The 18,809-nt window shown below is 39.2% G+C and overlaps 3 protein-coding genes across 4 annotated transcripts; all 3 read left to right on the top strand.

The window, feature by feature from the left end:
• The first annotated feature begins 503 nt into the window (after positions 1 to 503).
• LOC306868892 (protein yippee-like 3) lies at positions 504 to 3,852 on the top strand. Its single transcript, XM_079415350.1, has 5 exons — positions 504 to 859; positions 2,154 to 2,272; positions 2,373 to 2,416; positions 2,511 to 2,619; positions 2,760 to 3,852. Exons 2-5 carry the CDS (start codon positions 2,156 to 2,158, stop codon positions 2,847 to 2,849), a joined length of 360 nt encoding a protein of 119 aa, XP_079271476.1. The 5' UTR covers positions 504 to 859; positions 2,154 to 2,155; the 3' UTR covers positions 2,850 to 3,852.
• Positions 3,853 to 4,168: 316 nt separating this feature from the next.
• LOC306868893 (uncharacterized protein) lies at positions 4,169 to 9,179 on the top strand. Of its 2 annotated transcripts, none has more exons than XM_079415351.1 (13): positions 4,169 to 4,419; positions 4,514 to 4,650; positions 5,063 to 5,174; positions 5,296 to 5,389; positions 5,502 to 5,556; positions 5,632 to 5,772; positions 5,906 to 6,066; positions 6,515 to 6,613; positions 6,717 to 6,862; positions 6,940 to 7,111; positions 7,325 to 7,437; positions 8,136 to 8,220; positions 8,315 to 9,179. In XM_079415351.1, exons 2-13 carry the CDS (start codon positions 4,533 to 4,535, stop codon positions 8,369 to 8,371), a joined length of 1,353 nt encoding a protein of 450 aa, XP_079271477.1. In that variant the 5' UTR covers positions 4,169 to 4,419; positions 4,514 to 4,532; the 3' UTR covers positions 8,372 to 9,179. The 2 variants fall into 2 exon arrangements, with proteins under 2 accessions (XP_079271477.1, XP_079271478.1); XM_079415352.1 differs by having other exon boundaries at positions 4,355 to 4,423.
• Positions 9,180 to 10,044: 865 nt separating this feature from the next.
• LOC306862344 (rab GTPase-binding effector protein 2-like) lies at positions 10,045 to 17,476 on the top strand. Its single transcript, XM_079405107.1, has 12 exons — positions 10,045 to 10,183; positions 11,279 to 11,428; positions 13,590 to 13,678; positions 14,484 to 14,840; positions 15,075 to 15,170; positions 15,444 to 15,542; positions 15,646 to 15,756; positions 15,895 to 15,973; positions 16,341 to 16,396; positions 16,722 to 16,820; positions 16,906 to 17,022; positions 17,248 to 17,476. The coding sequence occupies exons 1-12, from the start codon at positions 10,135 to 10,137 to the stop codon at positions 17,347 to 17,349; spliced, it is 1,404 nt and encodes a 467-aa protein (XP_079261233.1). The 5' UTR covers positions 10,045 to 10,134; the 3' UTR covers positions 17,350 to 17,476.
• Positions 17,477 to 18,809: the final 1,333 nt, after the last annotated feature.

The following is an 18,809-nucleotide window of genomic DNA, read 5'->3' on the forward strand; positions in this document are numbered from 1 at the left end:
GTCACACAGAACCACGGCTTTCATTATACACTTAAGGCCTGGTTTCACAAACAGGGTTTAGACTAAGCCAGGATTAAGCCATAGCTCAATTAGGACATTTAAGTACATTTTATAAACATGCTTAGAAAAAAACATTACTGGGGTGCATGTTGAGACAAAACAAAGGCACTGATATATTTTAAGATCAGTCAGAGCAAGTTTATCTCAGTTGAAACAGATCAGATTTATATTTTAGTCTAGGACTAGGCTTAAGCCTTGTGTGTTAAACCAGGGTTAAGTGTTTTCAAAACATCTGCGTGACTTAATTATCATGCAGAGGACACAAAATCGCCACTTCTAAAGAAGCGATAAGACGAAGATAACTAAAACACGAGGGTTTGTTGTTTTTGCTCGCTGAAAAGTTAACGCAATGGTAAAGTTCAGGTGACTTCGAACGCACGGGAAGAGCGCCTCTGATTGGCTGACCTATATTCCAGACGTCGCTGTCTGGATTCTGATTGGTCAGCTGCGGTTTGTTTTGCGCCACACGACAATAAGAAGCTTCCTCAGATATTACAGTAAACAAATCTGCGGATTATATTCGGATGCGACATATCGAGCACCGAGGCTTGCCTGAGTTTTGAGGAATTACGAAGATTTCTGTTGACATCGCGCGCTTGGGGCATTAGAGCAGGTCGACAGACAGACAGACAGGAGGGACACAAAGGAGGGAGTTGTAGGTTGCCGCAATTTTGTTTGGGTGTGTGCGTTTGATTAGTGAACGCTCAGGCTTCATGTCGTTGAGTTGAGCACGCTTCTCTTCTGGCGACAATCCTGCGAGGCTAGCAGCGTTTGTCTTGAAGAAGTCGTTTATATTTAGGTGAGTCCATTTTCATTGTTGCATAGCGTGTCAGATGGACCGAGGAGGCTAAAAGCAATTTTAATATGAAACGGCTCTATTCACGGTTGTAGTGCCTGTACACTATGCTTAAATTGTTACTTGCATATGTTAAGGGTGTTAGTGAATTTAGGTGACTGGCATACGTGCAACTGGCCGCGTTCGTTAGAGCTATTTTCTATTAGTGAAAGGGGAAATGATTCAACTCCGCGAATCGGTTCTTTCGAACAGCTCACTTCAAAAATGATTCGGCGGTCATTTTAAGCGGTGACGTTATCACCCTGGTACCTGACATCCCGATATTTTGTTTATAATTTGTTTATTTGGCCTACATCATGGGATGATGTTGTTATTGTAATTTCGTGTGCTCACACTTGGGCATTTCATTTAATTTTGCCTTTAAATGATACTAAAATTAATTTGACGTATATTGGCCTAAAACGTAAGCTCAAAGTACTTTTGAATAAATCAACATGCAGTGAAGCAAATTAGTTTCCACTAAATTTTATTTGTAACATTGTGTTATTCTGCTAATTATGTATTTTAATCTTTGCCCCATCGGTCAAATCCTCACTACTTCAAATGATTTTACTATCACTCTCGGCTCATTACGACTCGGTTCAACCGAATCTTTGAACGCACCCGACTCATATGAACTATTCGTGCACGATTTTCCAGCTGCATTGTGGGCCGTGCTGTAACGCTGTAGTCCATACGAACTGAAACTAGAATCGTGAACGTGTCTGTGGAAATGTTGTAACTATTAAAGGATTTTATAACCCGGTATTATATCTAAAGCTGTATTTATTACAGCATGCCATAGTTATTCATTACCTCTCACCCTTGTTTACCCTCGTGCCTGGCATGCCATATATGGGGTAACTACAGTGTGGGCAGCCAAGCAAAGTAGGTCATCTGGATGTTTCCTTTTTTCCTGCTATATCTCTGAAACAGGATACAATATTTGCAGTGACATGAAAATGCTTTTCAAGTGCACAAAGGAAAAGACTGCCATAAATGTCACGTCTAGCATGCATAAAATCTCAAAGCATTTAGTGTGCTTTGAAAATCTCAACATTAATTGCTGATCATGTCAATGCCATGCTTTCTAACTACGCATTTGGCAACCCATCTAGGAGCTGTTTTGGCTGTCAAAGTTGCTTTGTAGCCTTTCCCTCAAGTTTTCATGGTCATATTTAGACATGCGAAGGGACAGACAAATTTGTTATCCTTGCAGATATTATCTGACACCTTTTTTTGATTGTGTTTTTCAAAGACATGGTGAAGCAAACCAAGGCCAAAACTTTCCAGGCCTATCTGGACTCCTGTCACCGCCACTACAGCTGTGTCCACTGCCGTGCACACCTGGCCAACCATGATGACCTAATTTCTAAGGTGAGAGTTCCTTTGTGTGACTTTTGTTGCACATTTACAGCTAGATTTGTGAATTGCGACGCTGTTTGCATTAAAGACTCACGTGTCTGTCTATTTTCAGTCATTTCAAGGCAGTCAAGGACGTGCCTACCTGTTCAATTCTGTGTGAGTATCACTTCCGGAAAAAAATAAATCTCAGAGCTTGAATCACACTGTGACGGAAGAAATAGTTGGTTGAACTGTCATTTTGTGATTTCAGGGTGAATGTGGGTTGTGGCCCAGCAGAAGAAAGGCTGCTGCTGACCGGTCTTCATGCTGTGGCTGATATATACTGCGAGAATTGCCACACCACACTGGGCTGGAAATATGTAAGCATGCTTAGTTTTAATAAGAAATGTAGTGGGGGACTTTTTTTTTTTGGCCAAAATGTCTTTGTCATTACCCTGCAGTCTGATCACATTTCCCCCCCCCCCCCCCCCCCCCCCCCTCTTTCTCCTTTCCTCTACAGGAGCAGGCATTTGAGTTAAGTCAGAAGTATAAGGAGGGGAAGTTTATTATTGAATTATCTCACATGATTAAGGATAATGGGTGGGACTGAAGCATTCAGCCTTTGCTTTAACTTTCTGTCACCGCTTGCAGCTTCTCCAAGAACGTCATGAGATGCTTTCTTTTTTTATATATATATCCATCTATGATCTACGTTTACTATTGTGAGCACCTTTTTCCACACTTGTATCCCAATGCACCAGTTTTTTTAAAGGGGGGAGTCTTGGGTGATTGGTTTTTGTGTTTGTGCCTTTTTATATGTATTTGGAGGTGTGCTTGTGTGTGAGGCATGCTTGAAAGAAACTGCTAAAATGATCAAATACTTCAATCCAGTTTCAAAGAATTCTTGTTTTTTTTTTATTTTATTGTTTTGGGATTTTGACATAAGCCCTCAAATTCTCCAAATTACGTGCAATTCATGAGGTTTGGACATAGTGTGATCAAAATGCCAAGATCCAATGCCTTTTTATTCAATTCATTTTTACTTTAAAGAACGAGGTATTTGTGAACGAGGTAGTGTGAGTGAAATTACTTTACTGTATGGTGTGTGTTTGCGTGTGTGTGGGGCTTAGAGTGGATCATGTGCAATATGTGTGTATGTGAGAGTTTGCATAAAGGATGATTCATGCCTCCAAATTCAGTCATTTTGGTTTAATTCATCTTTTACTTTACCAAGTCACTGAGGAATCCCAACAGATGAATATCTGCTCGTGTCTGTGCGCATGCGAGCGACTGAGCGAACAGCAGGCTTGTTGCTGTAGAGATGTCCACAGCTGACTGACATTCTTAAGACACTTCAATTACAGCTTATAAAATGTAATTGGGATATTAATTTTTCTGTTTTGTCTTTTCTTGTTTTGTTGTTTTTGTCCATGAGAAATGTAATAAATATAGTCTAACGTTGCGCAGCATGTACAGAGACCTTGATCTGATCATGTCAGAGCAGACATGTAAATGTGTTTATGATTGTGTAGCAAAGTATGTCTTTGAATGCTAAACCATTAAAGTGTATTACATTAACCTGAATTCTTTACATTAAAGTATGGGGTAAATGAAAACTGTTGTTTTTTTTTTTTTTTTTTTTTGTTCGTTTGTTTGTTCCACTGAAAACTGGTTAGGAAGCAGTGTTCTTCAAGTACACTATTCAATATTCCTCAATGTTAAAATGATACATTATAAACAAGTACAGAGTACAATAGAATAAACATGGAAAATATATGAACATTTGCATTGCACAGTGATCTTAAATCTGATGGACTTATTGTATAATGGAACTTCTTACTCGTATTTTACACGTATATAGACTTTTTTTTTTCACGCACACACAAGCGAGGATTAGTATAATGGATTAGTTTTAAAAAATCACAAATTAATTAACGGTGCTTTTCACGAGTGCAAAAGGCACAACTCCGAAATGATGAATGGTTATATAATGCTCCACAGACGACGTGGTTTATTTTATAAATAAACTATGCGGAAACGAGGCAGTTTTTCTATCCTAATTATCAGCACCACCTCGAGCGGAGCGGATAAAGACTACAACTCCCACAACTCTTTGCGCACATCGGTGACGTGGCCAGCGTTACCCAGCAGACCGGGGCGATTTGAACTTCAGTTTAGATGCAAGTAATTTTCTGTTTCATGTCATTATCTTCATACTGTTTTGCCGGTGGATTTGACTTTGTAGGTGATAAAACGCAAGCTGCTTTTTTACAGACCGTAATTTCGCATCAAGATGTCCGGGAAAATCAAAACCAGGAGTGCTGCAAATGCCGACTCGGTGTCTGGCAGTGTGTCCTGCGACGAGCGCATCTTACGGGACTGCCACCAGATGTACATCGATCCGGATAGCGGTAAGAAACCGGTCCCTTTAGAAACGACTACATTCTCATTGATTTACATGGTTTAGTAAGGTATTAGAGCGGCCTCTAGGCGCGGATAGGAGGTGCTAACGGTAGCCGGTGAGCTAAAATGCCGGTTGGTATGTCAAGTATGCACTTCAGATGGCGAAAGACATTTCACCTGTTTGTTTTTATTACTGTGAAACCATTACATTTACCGTTTAATGCTTTACTATGTACTCAAGTATAAATTGTATGAAGTTTTTGTCTTTTGCTGTGATTGGCTCTCAGTGGGTGGATAGTTCACACACACACACACACACACACACACACACACAATGTTCTGTCACTTACTCACCCACTGAAATACTGACACTTTCTTTTCTGGCTAGTTTGTCTGATCACTCATTCCTTTGCTCTGTAGGACTAATAACAATCGCTCAGGCTGTTGGGGTGACCTTGCTGCCTCCCAGGAAAAAGATAACTGTGATGTTGATGGGGAACCACTCAGCTGGAAAGAGCAGCTTTGTCAATTGGTAGGCTAATATACAGACATGAAAACATACACTACAACCATACACTCAGATTTGCTTTTTGTGCTAGACCGCGAAGACCATTAGAGTTCAAACAGTAAGCCATGCATTTATTGCTTTGCAGGTATGTGGAGGAGCATATTCAAAGAACGGGGGTCGCTATAGAGACACAGGGCTTCAGCTTTGTTACAAGTGGGCGAAAGAGGGAATCGCTCACGGTAAATATGACCCCATGAATACTGCATGAAAGTTTTGTGTGACATGGTTTGGGCATGAAATTAGCATCATTCATATAAACGTCTTGTACAACAACTGTCACTTTGGTTTTAGGGAAATGCAACGCTCCATCTCTATCCCCATTTCAAACCACTGCAGGAGTTTAAAGGTTTGTTGATGAATCGCGTTAAAAAGAGCTACAGGCTTATGGAAGCTGTGTCTAAAATTGTTCTCTCAATTTCAGGGTTGTCCGAATACCTCAACACTGAGATTTGTACTTCACGACAGAAACGTTTCGGCTTGGTGACCTTTGTTGACACTCCTGGTCTGGTGGATGGAGATATGAAGTACCCCTTTGACGTGGATCAAGCTATTCTATGGCTCGGTGTGTGTGTTGAAGTTATTTGAATGTTCCACCGTTGTTGTAATGTTGATTTTAAGTCTAAATTGCTATTATAAATGTCCGTTTATGGTCGTAATAAGTGTCTCTATGTTGTGATTCTGCCTGTTTACACCAGGGGAGCTCTGTGATCTGATCTTGGTCTTCTTTGACCCAATGGGACAGGCTTTATGTAAGCGCACACTCAACATTGTAGAGAAACTGAATGAGAAGCAAGGGGACCGCCTACGTTTTTATCTCAGTAAAGCGGATGAGGCTGGAGCAGAGTCTGATCGACAAGTAAGATGCTCTTATACATGCAGAATAAAATGTAGAACTACTGTGAACATAACCATATACACTACCATTCAGAAAAGCATTTGTTTGATCAGTAATACTGTGAAATATTAAAATTTATAATAACTTATTTTAAAATGTTAAAATATTAAATAATTGTAATGTATGAATAGTATATAAAATATCAATATGTATTTAAAAAAAAAATAATTATTCCCGTGATTAATTTGAGCTGAATTTGTTGATTTCATATTTTTTTGGAATAGCTTTTAAATGGAAATTCAGTTAATTTAAGAAAATTTAAGTGTTAATTTAAGAAATAAAGTATTAAACTGACTCCACGCATTTTAAAAGTAGTGTATGTGGATGTTTCAAGGGACTGAAAAGGACAAGATGATCTTTGACTGTTTATTAACAATGTATCAAATTGCTTTGTTTTTGGTTATTTCAGAGAGTTATGATGCAGATTGTGCAGGAGCTTTGCAAGCGTCCAGGACTCAACAAGTGTGGATTTGACATGCCCACCATCTATGTTCCCAACCCTAATAAGGTGCCACCACAATCTTTCAGTCCCTCACTATAACTCTTGACAACTTTCTTGCTTAGTATGTAACGGTTACTGAAGTGTTTTCCCTCACTGTCTCCACCATCAGCCCAGTCGATGTGTCAATCAGATAGAGGAGGTGTGTCGGACTATAGAGAAGACCATTAATCAGACAGTGCAGAACACGCTTAACTCACTGGAGAAGGACTGTAACCTCATCGCCGAGGCCATCACTGAGACACTTGATAATGACAGGTAATACATCCTTATGTTGTATTCATACATATTGTATAGGTAAATGACTAATATTAAAGGTGCTAAACTCTCTATAGGCAGTGCAGTATAGAGAACCGTCGATCACGTTTTAAGGGCTGTTTGTTGGGCATGCTGGGTTTCACTGTGCCCCTGCTGCTGCTCGTGACCCTGGTGCTTGGTAGCCTCTCCAAAGATGTGCTGGTGCTCATGCTGGGTAATGGTGGCATAGAGGCACTCACACTATATGTGGTTAGTATGTATATGCATTTTGTGTGTGTGTGTACTTGTTTATGCTACATTGTGAATGTCCCCACAAGGATGGTAATGGTTAGAGGATAGAAAATATTGTTTGGTCAGTGTAAAAGTAATAGTCTATGGAAAGTCCCCATGATTCACAAACAAACGTGTGTGTGGTTGGGTGGGTGATTCACTGTAGATACTGATGTAAGTGTGTGTGTTCAGGTTCCTGCAGTGAAGGCATTTGAATCCTTGTCAGCGGACGTGCAGCTGTACAGTTGTGCTGGACTGGTGCTGTTGTCCCTCATCTTTATCCTCCTTGCTCACTTATCTTTCAGGTGAAAAAACATTTTTATAAACTTTACATGTGTAGTGGTTATTTCTTTATCAGCCAGAAGTAAAAATGTTAATTTATTCAACATCATTCTAAAGTTTGGCTTTTTCTGCTAAGCACTAAAGGAGGTATTTACTATAATGTTCACATTTAAGGTCTACCCACACTTTTTAATTTTTTGTAAGCCTTTATTAATCTTAGACCTGCAGTAGAGGGAAAAATTAGTGAATAATTCTGTGGGGGGGGAGATCAACCTTCCTCCTAGCTATTTTATGAATTTAGAGTGCTACTACATTAGATTTGAAAGATTTGTTTTTATTAGAACTGTAAGAAAAGGGAAGATTAGTGAATGATTTTGTGAAAAAAAAAAAAAAAAACAGATTTACTCCTAGCTATTTTTATTTTACTGATTTCCTTATTTCCTGCAGCAGAGGGCAAGATTAGTGCATTCTGTGAAGGGAAAACAATATAAATTTTCCTCTTAGCTATTTATTTAATTACCTACAGCAGAAAGGAAGATTAGTGAATATTTTTGGACAAGTTTTATGGACTATTTATTTGTTTATTCACTTGCCTGCACCAGAGGAGAAGATTAGGGATAATTTCTTGCCCCTTTATTCTATATACTTTCACTCTATGGAAAAGACCAGCTTCAGCATTTTGCTAAACATCTCTTGTTTTTCCTCTATATTCCACTTTTAGGACCAAACCAACACTCTCTGGGAAACAAAAGAGACAGCTTCAGCAAAAACTGGAGTATGTCCAGGAGGTAGTGAAGACCAAAAAGGTATAGTGTGCATTTGTGTTGTTGACGCATCTAAGAACAGCTACAGTGATGATGGACTCAACTAATGACTCCCTTGTATCATATGTTTATGCAGAAAAATCTCTATGAGGAGTACCTGCGTCAGAGTGTGGGTGATCAGGACATGAACTGAGAGGGAATATAGACTTCAAAGATCTGGATAGGACGAATACAGCACCCAGAAGTACCACTAAACCGCATCTAATCATTCCTGTAATGTAGCAGACGCAGAGAAGCTGTTTCATGGGCACTTAGTTACACACTACTGCTCCTGTAAGCTCTGTCTTTCAGCGTTAAATAACGATGGAGCTGTACTGTTTGTTATTTTTTTCAGTCTCATTGCAGTATAACAATTGTACTGTAAGGAATAATTGAAGGGACACATTAGGAGATTAGATTAATGCTCTGAATTATCCTATTGTTTGGCAATAGCAGTTTTTAATATCATTCTCCTTTTCTTTGCTATCTACCTAAAATATTCTGTTGTATGATAAATAACCAGAATGACTGAGAAATGAGAAGCCCTTCATGTATGACATTAGATTCTTATGACTTCTGGTGTTTATTCACATCATTGTCAATTTTAATAGAAATATTGAAGCTGGCTTTTGTATCCCATGGTTTCCTACATTTTTATGTCAAGATATTGCTGTTACAATAATAAAATAATAAATGTATGTGTGTTTGGCTTCATAGCTGTTCAGAAACTGGCAAAACAAGGTCTTGAGAGATTGCTAACTAGGCTGAAGTTAACATCCAAATCCTCTTAGAAATGTGTGTGTGTGTGTGTGTATTCTGAATGTAAAAATTATATTTCAGTCTTTGCTTTGCTGTAACATCAATTTAGTTGAAATCTGAACTTTTTATCTTTGTTGAAAACAAAATTATGTCCATTATTGTCTTAGGCCCGTTTTATAAAATAAAAAAAAATTGTTCTAGTTAACATCTGGCGTAAGAATATCTAATCTGATTGATAATTCTATTGTTTTTGTGTATATTGTTAAAACTTGCAATCAAATATAGTGGTGCACCGTATGCGAACGAATCGCTCTTTTGAGTCGGTTCTTTGTAATGAATCTTGATTCTTTTGCTCTGAATCAAAACGATTATGACAAATCCTTGGTCGTTTATCAGAATTGACCGCAAAGTTTATTAAAATTGCATGCAAATTAATTGGTCAAAAACAGTGGGAACCATTTTTCCTGCATCAGACAACATCTTTTTTTTTATCCGTTTACAACAATAGCATTTTCAAACATGGTTTCTACAAAAATCATAAAATATTCTACATAAACACACAAGACTATGAAAGCGACTTGATCACAATATTATTTTACTGCGATTTTAAAGTAAAAACAACAACAGCAACTGTACTGCGGAAAATGGTTGTCATGGCAATTAGGATATATGCTAATTTTTAACCCCACCGTCTGTAATCGACAGCCTGCGGTGTTTTATATCTCGTTTAGTTTTTGTGTTTGGTCATTCAATTGCACGATGAATTGCATGACCGCAGGTTTTGGAAAATATTCAAAGCTATCTAGCTATGTATTTGCCTATATTCACCAACGAAGACCGCAAGGATAGCGCACATCCTCTCCGGCTGTGTCTCAAATCCTAGTGAGCTGGCTATCTAGACAGCATCACAGGCGCGTTCTCAGTCAGCCTGCGCCTATAAGGCCCCAAAGCGCGGTGTTTGTAGTCGGCTCACTAGGTTTTGAGACAGTCTAGAGACTCTAGAGAGGATGGTTAGGTAACATCCGCAGGACTGAACCGGGGAAAGTTGTTTCCTGAACTCTTGTTGAAGCCCGGCCCTGCTGCAGTGCACACAGGAAAAGAGAGACGGAGGCATGCGAAGGGAGGAATATCGAAACGAAAGGAAAATACCGTGAAACCATGGAGGTCTTGGACACGACAGCATCGCGCAGTGAGGAGGACAACGATGGTATGAACAACTACAGGCTAACAATAGAGCTCTGTGTCGATAGAAACACATTTGGGCAATTATTACGAGATTGTTGCGATTGAATTAGTAAACAATGACAATCTGAGTTTGTCGTGCAAACATATCTGATCATGTAACGTTAGCTGCCGAATTGACAGCATTAGATCTTATAAAGAGTTAATTTGCAAAAACAGATAACTCCATTTTTAACTATTTTTTTAGAAGTCATGTTTTTTTGTTTTTTTTTCATTGTGCATTCCAATTAATCTCAATCAAACTGCAGTTGGGTTATATTAACTAAGCTAAAAAATAACAAACAAAAACCCCCAGCTAACTAACACAATGATAACATAATAAAAAAAAAACATAATTTTGAAAATTTAAAAAAAGTTATGTTTTTGCAAATAAAATCTTCATATAAGACTATATATATATATATATATATATATATATATATATATATATATATATATATATATACACACACACACACACACAGAGAGACATATGTATGTATGTATGTCTGTGTGTGTGTGTGTTTGTATGTCTGTGTGTGTGTATATATATATATATATATATATATATATATATATATATATATATATATATATATATATATATATATATACACTTAGTTTTAGTTACTTTTTCTTATTTGTAAGTCGCTTTGGATAAAAGCGTCTGCTAAATGACTAAAAGTAAAAGTAAATATACACACACACACACACACGTGTGTGTGTGTGTGTGTATATATATATATATATATATATATATATATGCGCTGATGACAATCTTATTTTCTGTTGATGAAAATAACAGCAGTAAATCAGTGCAGGAGAAATCAACAGGTGTTTGGGACCAGAATCAATATAAAAAATTGTTTTGGCGTGTCATGTGTCATGTTTAAATCCTGAATAGGCATTGGACAAATCAAGTCAATCTTGTTAATGAAGTAGAGCTCTGTCATGTATATCTGTCTTGCAACTTTTTTCTTATTATACACTTGTTTTAAACGATTCTTTACAAATAAGACTGTGGAGGAGAAAGGGACACGGCTATTTAGAAGAGTTTCTGAAGTGCTTCTGTGTTTTCCAGACCTGCAGACGCAGCTAATCGAGTGCCAAGCTCAGCTGGAGCACTGGCAAGGCGTGGCGAGGATCTGCGATCTTAGCAAACAGGAGGAGCTCCAGGAACTGCAAAAACAATGCGACCAGGAGATTCAGTCCTTGCAGGAGGCTCTGAGAGGTGAGGAGGGAGAGAGAGGGAGGGATTGAAGGAGTGTGATCACCTGAGGGGGAGGTAAAGCACAAGTTTGTTTGCAGATTGTTGATTAATCATGGAACTTCTGTGGAGAGAAGCCACAATGCCTCTTTACAGGAGTAGTTAATTGTCAATATTTATTCAGTTCCATGTCCTTCCAAACCTGTTTTTCTGTGAAACACAACTTTTTTTTTCCATACAACATGATAGGAATGATCGCAAAAGTGCAAATCACCATAAAAAAAAAAAAAAAAAAAACACTATTGAAGTTGGCATGAAATGGAAAATGGCATTGTCTTTTCTTATCTATTGTGACATCAGGAATTTTGTCCATCAGGAATTGATTGATTATTGGATTTTTGTCATTTGTTTATTGTGAATGACAAGTTGCTGGATGGGAGGGATTGTTCCTCCTTCAGGTGCACACTTCATCAGAGAAGAAAGGGAAGGGAAGTTAATGTCTTTGATGAAAGGTTATGAGTGCACTTGAATTTAATAAATCATGTATGTTCCATAAAAAATCTATTTTGATGTTATAGTGATGTTAAAAGTGTCTATACAATTTGTGAGCTGTATTCTAAGTGTTCTGTAGTAATTCTTCAGTCACTCATTATTATTGAATAATAACACATTTCAGTCTGTTCATCACACAAAGCTGTCAGAATACTTCTGACTGGAATGACTTAAGGGAGAGTATATTATGAGTTTAAGGTTTTTTTTAGTTTTTCCGAATTAACTAATCCTTTAAATTTGGCTTGAAATCAAAAGTGACCTTTTTTTCTCCATGTATTTGAATGGTCTTTTTGTGAACATCTTATCTGTACACATTTTATGACCCCATTATCTTCTATATTTTAAAAATCTTTATTGTACTTTACTATACAGATTATTCCCCCACAAGGGGATACTATACAGATCCCCTTGTGGAGGAAGTCGTGGCCTAATGGTTAGAGAGCTGGACTTGTAATCCAAAGGTTGCGGGTTCGAGTCTCCGGCCAGCAGGGATTGTAGGTGGGGGGAGTGAATGTCCAGCGCTCTCTCCACCCTCAATACCACGACTGGGGTGCCCTTGAGCAAGGCACCGAACCCCCAACTGCTCCCCGGGCGCTGCAGCATAAATGGCTGCCCACTGCTCCGGGTGTGTGTTCACGGTGTGTGTGTGTTCACTGCTGTGTGTGTGCACTATGGATGGGTTAAATGCAGAGCACGAATTCCGAGTATGGGTCACCATACTTGGCTGAATGTCACTTCACTAAATAGGCCGCTGAGAACAAACTCACTTGCCACAAGTTGTGATTCCGCAATTAACAAAACTCTATCCAATTACCAAGTACAGTAATGCAGCAAAATAAAATGCCCGCCAATGAAATTAAATTATAACAGAATAGCCTGATATAGGAAAATGTAATAAAATAAAAAAAATTAAAAATACATAATAAAATTACTACAAAACAAATAAGTCAGTAAAAAATAAAAGGGGGTGCTCAGCTTAACTGTCTATAGAACCAGCTAGTGTATGATCCAAAAAGGGCCACTATACATTGTCAAAGGTCTTTAAGGAACCTGTGAGTGCAAAAATCTTGAGCTTTGTACAAGTAAACAACACCCCTTTAATTCACTAATAAAAGGTGGGGGTGAAATGTGTTTCCACTTTAAAGTATTAAGATGTGCAGCTAATAAATTGTGACTGACTGTGTTATCTTTAATCAAAATGCAACTCACTTCTCATTTAAGGCTGCTTTATCTTTCTGAATACAACAACATTCTATGCAACACTCACTTTTCAAAATCCAATTAACAACCAAATTCCTGTGGCTCATGGGTTTGATTCCCAAGGAATGCATGAACTGTTAAAATGTGCTCCTTGAAGTCACTTTGGATAAAAACATCTGCCAAATACGTGAATATAAATGCAGCTGATAAAATAAAACCAACATATTTTTTTCTTGTTTTATAAGCCGTTGCATTTAGAAGTATGTTAAAGTTCTGAAGGTCAGTTGGTTGCAGTTTCATTTCATTTGCCAACTTGCGCATGTCATGAAATGAAATTTAACCCAAAGAATTGGAATTGACAGGGAAAGTGTTTCCGTATTACTTTTGTGACTGATCCCATTTTTCTCACATCCTGTTTTTTTCTCCATCTTAGAAACTGCTGCTCAGTATGATGCTAGAATATCCATTCTGCAGTCAGAACGTGCACAGTGGAGGAGAGCCACTTCGCCCCAGGACACTAAGGTGTGTGTGTCTTGCCTGCTCTTTTTCTCTCAAGGGCTTTTCACACTTGAAATTGTTAACCCTGGGTCATCCTAAACCCCGGATAAATGGAATCCCGGGTTATCTGTAATCACGTTTCACACTGTTCATACTATACCTGGGGTTAATCCTGGGTATTCATTAACAGACATTTCACTCTGTACATTCCTAAACCCCGGGTTAATGTTCTTATTTGCATATTTGCGGTGTCACTGTCACTGATTGGATGAATAGCAGGTAACCTGTTTACATGGCTTTTCCCGTGTCTTGCCAGTTATTAAAAAAAAAAGGTTGCTTTAGTCGTTTTAAGCCTCATGAGACGCACAAAGGCAAGAAAACAAAGACAAACCCCTTTTCCGTCTTTTGACATTTCTTACTTTTCTCTCACCAGCTGCTGTTTACACGACGTGCATTTCCTGTTACTGATGTGACATGAGCCTCTCTGCTCAATTTCTTATTGGCTGTCTGTTGCCAAGCATCCAGCAGCAACAAGCAAACACTGCTCCGTTTCACACTGAACAAACTTGGCTCCGCCAATGCGGGGTTAACATCAAATTTCAGGTGTGAAACGTTTCTTTACCCGGGGTTAAAAGAGGTGTTTAGAACGACGATAACCCGAGGTTAAGCACAGTGTGAAAAGCCCTTCTGTGTTATCTAAGTACTGAGGCCAAAACTTATGTTTTTTGACACATTATGGCTCCGTTTCCCTTTTTCAAGATCTTTTGGTTTCTGTATTAAAACGCCCGTAAGTCACTTCTGCATTTTACACATTTCATTGTGCATGCAGGGTATCTCTAAAAAGGGCAAGGTGGAGGGTATCTCTCCTCCACAGGGTGGTTCCCCTCCCCTGCGAGCTGCTGACCATGAGGGCTCAGGGTCAGACTTTGATCCACTGGAGCTGTTGGCGGAAACGTCAGATACAGAGACAACAGGCTTTATGATGGACTACTTTCCCCAGCACTGTGACTCTGCCTCCCTGTCTTCTTTCTCTCTGGACACACCCTCTTTGCCCCGACATCCGCCCCCTCAAGAAGACACCGCCTCCCTGGTGTCCACAGGAACGCTGGTGCCTGAAGCCATCTACCTGCCACCACCGGGACACAGACTGGTCACGCATGCAGACTGGGACAAATTGCAAGCACAAGTCAGTATACGTCAAGTTTTTCTAGCAGGTTTCTTTCGACCATTGAAAACTGTCTGTATCAGAAAATTTTAAGATTGTGGTTGCCAGGCCTGGAAAAGTCATGAAAATTAAAAAATACTGAAAGTAAAGTTTTTCTAGTTACGCTTGGCTCTAGAATACTTAACAGCTAGAAATTACTATTCAATTACTTAATTTTACTATTCTAACTTGAATCTGATATCATGGCATTTTCAGCTTGTAGAGCTTCAAGAGGAGGTGACAGAGCTTCAAAAGCAGAAAGCTGAGCTGGAGAAAGAACTGGATGTGCAAAGTACAGAGACACAAAAACAGGTACAGAAACACTCAGTTCCTGTCTTTTGCCACACAGACCAAACAAAAACACAGCCAGAATTAGTTGCATTGCTTAACTGTCTTCACTGTCACTTCATCAATTTAATGCATTGTTGCTGAATAAATTATGTATAAAAATCTTAATGACCCCAAACCTTTGAGTGGAAAAATATAAAATAATATAATATTTTTTTTCCAATGTGGTTTAATTGCTTTGAGCATATACCATGATATAGCATATCTACAGATGATTACTTTTTTTGTCTATTGCAGTTGTCGGTGCTTCAGTCGCAGGTGCAAACTTCCGAGACCCTTCTTCAAGACCTACAGAAATCATTTTGCCAGTCACAAAATGCCGTTCAGAGCAGATTGGTGAGTAGTAGGTGAATGGTCCAATCAATGGGCAGCAGGAATCCATGATCCAAAATCTAGATGAGATCACAAACTCTTTAAGATAATTTTTTATTTCATGCAGGCGGAGCTGTCTTACTCTCAGAAGAGAGTTTGTAATGAACTCTCCAAGTTGAAAGGTGAAGACACTGATGTGGATGAAAATAGCCTTCCCCCTCGCAGTCCAACTCTAGAGGTATGTGAGTGAGTGTATGTTTACAAGCGGACTTCACTTGACAAAAGGAGGCCAGAGGTGTGGAACAATTGAATATAGTGTGTGTGTGTGTATTATGTCTTAATAAGTGATTAAGTCAGTGTGTATCTCTATGCATAGGCAGCTCACTGTGAGGAGAGGCTTCGTATTGAAATAGTCAACCTACAGGAACAGCTGGAGACACGCACAGAAGAAAGCGGTCTGTCCATATCATTAAATTACATTACATTTATGTATTTGGCATACACTTTTTTTTTTTTTGCTTTTTTTTTTTTTTCACAGTTTGTTAAACATTTGAATAAAATGTTTCAGAATAAATCATTGGAATCATCGTCTGCCATTTGTTCTGTTCTCTTCAATGACATGTTCTCCTTTTTGTCTTTTCTCCTAATCTTTCTTGTCACATCTGCTCCTCCAGAAATTTCAGAAGGTAAGTCATGCATACTTTCACTTTTTGTCAGTAGTGTAGATCCTAGTTGTTGTATGAGGGTAGGTGTTGATATTTTAGTGTATTACCATGAAACTGTGTCCAGTGTCAGTTTGTGATTGAAATCTCTCTCCCTCAGTTAAGCTTGCCAGCCTGACAGTAGAGACAGACCGCATACAGATCCAAAAGGAAAAGGTATGCCAGCCTTTAATTCAAAAGAGTCATTTCTTGTTTGTGTATGTGTGTGTATCTCTGCTTGACTCATTTAATCAGACTACCATAGTTCAGAAAGGTTTTACACAATATTACAAAAAGGAAAAAATGGTTCCCTTTATAATTGGATGCACTCACAAATTAAACATGCACAAAATGAGGTCATGTGACAACAGCGTAGCATAGTGTTGTTTGAAAAGTTTCTTGTATAATGCTGTTTGTGTTCAACATTGTTCAGTATGTACAATGCAGTACGCTAGTATTCCAATGAGAACGTATACATTGTCCCATCTGTGTGTGTGTGCAGTTAGAGGCTGAGCTGCAGGAGTGTCGTGTGGAGGTGCAGGGGCTGCGAGTGGCCCTTTCTCACCTTCAGAAGGAGAACAAATCTCACATGCAGGAGAAGGTATGCCTGCATCTTGGTGTGAATAGGTGAATATCACTGAATTTGATTATATAGTAGTTTACATCTCTCTATGTCTGTCTTTCAGGCAGCATTGCAGCAGCAGTGTTTAGAGTTTCGCAGTCAGGTGGTCAGACTGCACTCTCAACTAGACACAAGTCAAGCTGTGCAGAAGGATTTTGTGCAGCTGTCGCAGTCACTGCAGGTACTTCACTGATTTAGGATCAGCACTGAGTTCATGCTCTTCTTTATTTTGCAAAAACACTGCAGGCTCTGTTGACATAATTCATCAATTGTTGATAGTACGCATAAGACTGTGTCCTCACTACATGATTTCTACTCTGATTTTGACATTGCAGATAAATCTTCGAGATCTGTGGCAAAAACTTTAAGCATAGTTTTTGAAATCCTTTCTTCTCTGCATTCTCAGGTGAAACTGGAGCAGATTCGCCAGGCAGAATCTTTGAACCAAGTGAAGCACATTCTAGGGGAGGAGATTGAAGACCCTGATTTGCCTGCAGATGCCACATGAAACAATATAAGAATAGGTGACATTTTGGCCAACCAAAGGGAAGAGACTCGGGTGGACAAGGAGGCGGTCCTCAAAAAGGGCCAAGCTGAGGTGGGCTGCCTACATGAAAAAGAAACCTACAGTGACATGAAGAACTAAACGGGCATTCCTGCTCTCATGGGTTCACAATTCGTCTAATGAACTCAAACCATATGGGAAAAACATGATTCCTTATCAATCTGGACAAACTGAAATTGCTAATAATTGAATTTTGTGAAAAGCTAATACACTGACTACTAGCTGACTAGACTTAATGCTATTGCAATGTAAGTTTTATTTTCCTGTGTGTATATATATATATATATATATACACACACATGCATATACATATACACAGTGGGTACGGAAAGTATTCAGACCCCCTTAAATTGTTCACTCTTTGTTATATTGCAGCCATTTGCTAAAATCATTTGTTCATTTTTTTTCCTCATTAATGTACACACAGCACCCCATATTGACAGAAAAACACAGAATTGTTGACATTTTTGGATTTATTAAAAAAGAAAAACTGAAATATCACATGGTCCTAAATATTCAGACCCTTTGCTCAGTATTTAGTAGAAGCACCCTTTTTATCTAATACAGCCATGAGTCTTTTTGGGAAGTTTTTCACACCTGGATTTGGGGATCCTCTGCCATTCCTCCTTGCAGATCCTCTCCAGTTCTGTCAGGTTGGATGGTAAACGTTGGTGGACAGCCATTTTTAGGTCTCTCCAGAGATGCTCAATTGGGTTTAAGTCAGGGCTCTGGCTGGGCCATTCAAGAACAGTCACGGAGTTGTTGTGAAGCCACTCCTTCATTATTTTAGCTGTGTGCTTACGGTCATTGTCTTGTTGGAAGGTAAACCTTCGGCCCAGTCTGAGGTCCTGAGCACTCTGGAGAAGGTTTTCGTCCAAGATATCCCTGTACTTGGCCGCATTCATCTTTCCTTCGATTGCAACCAGTCGTCCTGTCCCTGCAGCTGAAAAACACCCCCACAGCATGATGCTGCCACCACCATGCTTCACTGTTGGGACTGCATTGGACAGGTGATGAGCAGTGCCTGGTTTTCTCCACACATACCGCTTAGAATTAAGGCCAAAAGTTCTATCTTGGTCTCATCAGACCAGAGAATCTTATTTCTCACCATCTTGTGGTCCTTCAGGTGTTTTTTTGTGTCTTGCACAGAGGAGAGGCTTCCGTCAGGCCACTGCCATAAAGCCCTGACTGGTGGAGGGCTGCAGTGGTGGTTGACTTTCTACAACTTTCTCAAATCTCCCGACTGCATCTCTGGAGGTCAGCCACAGTGATCTTTGGGTTCTTCTTTACCTCTCTCACCAAGGCTCTTCTCCCCCGATAGCTCAGTTTGGCCGGACGGCCAGCTCTAAGAAGGGTTCTGGTCGTCCCAAACGTCATCCATTTAAGGATTATGGAGGCCACTG

The sequence above is a fragment of the Barbus barbus genome, assembly GCF_936440315.1.
Source record: "Barbus barbus genome assembly, chromosome: 4".
NCBI classification, from domain to species: domain Eukaryota; kingdom Metazoa; phylum Chordata; class Actinopteri; order Cypriniformes; family Cyprinidae; genus Barbus; species Barbus barbus.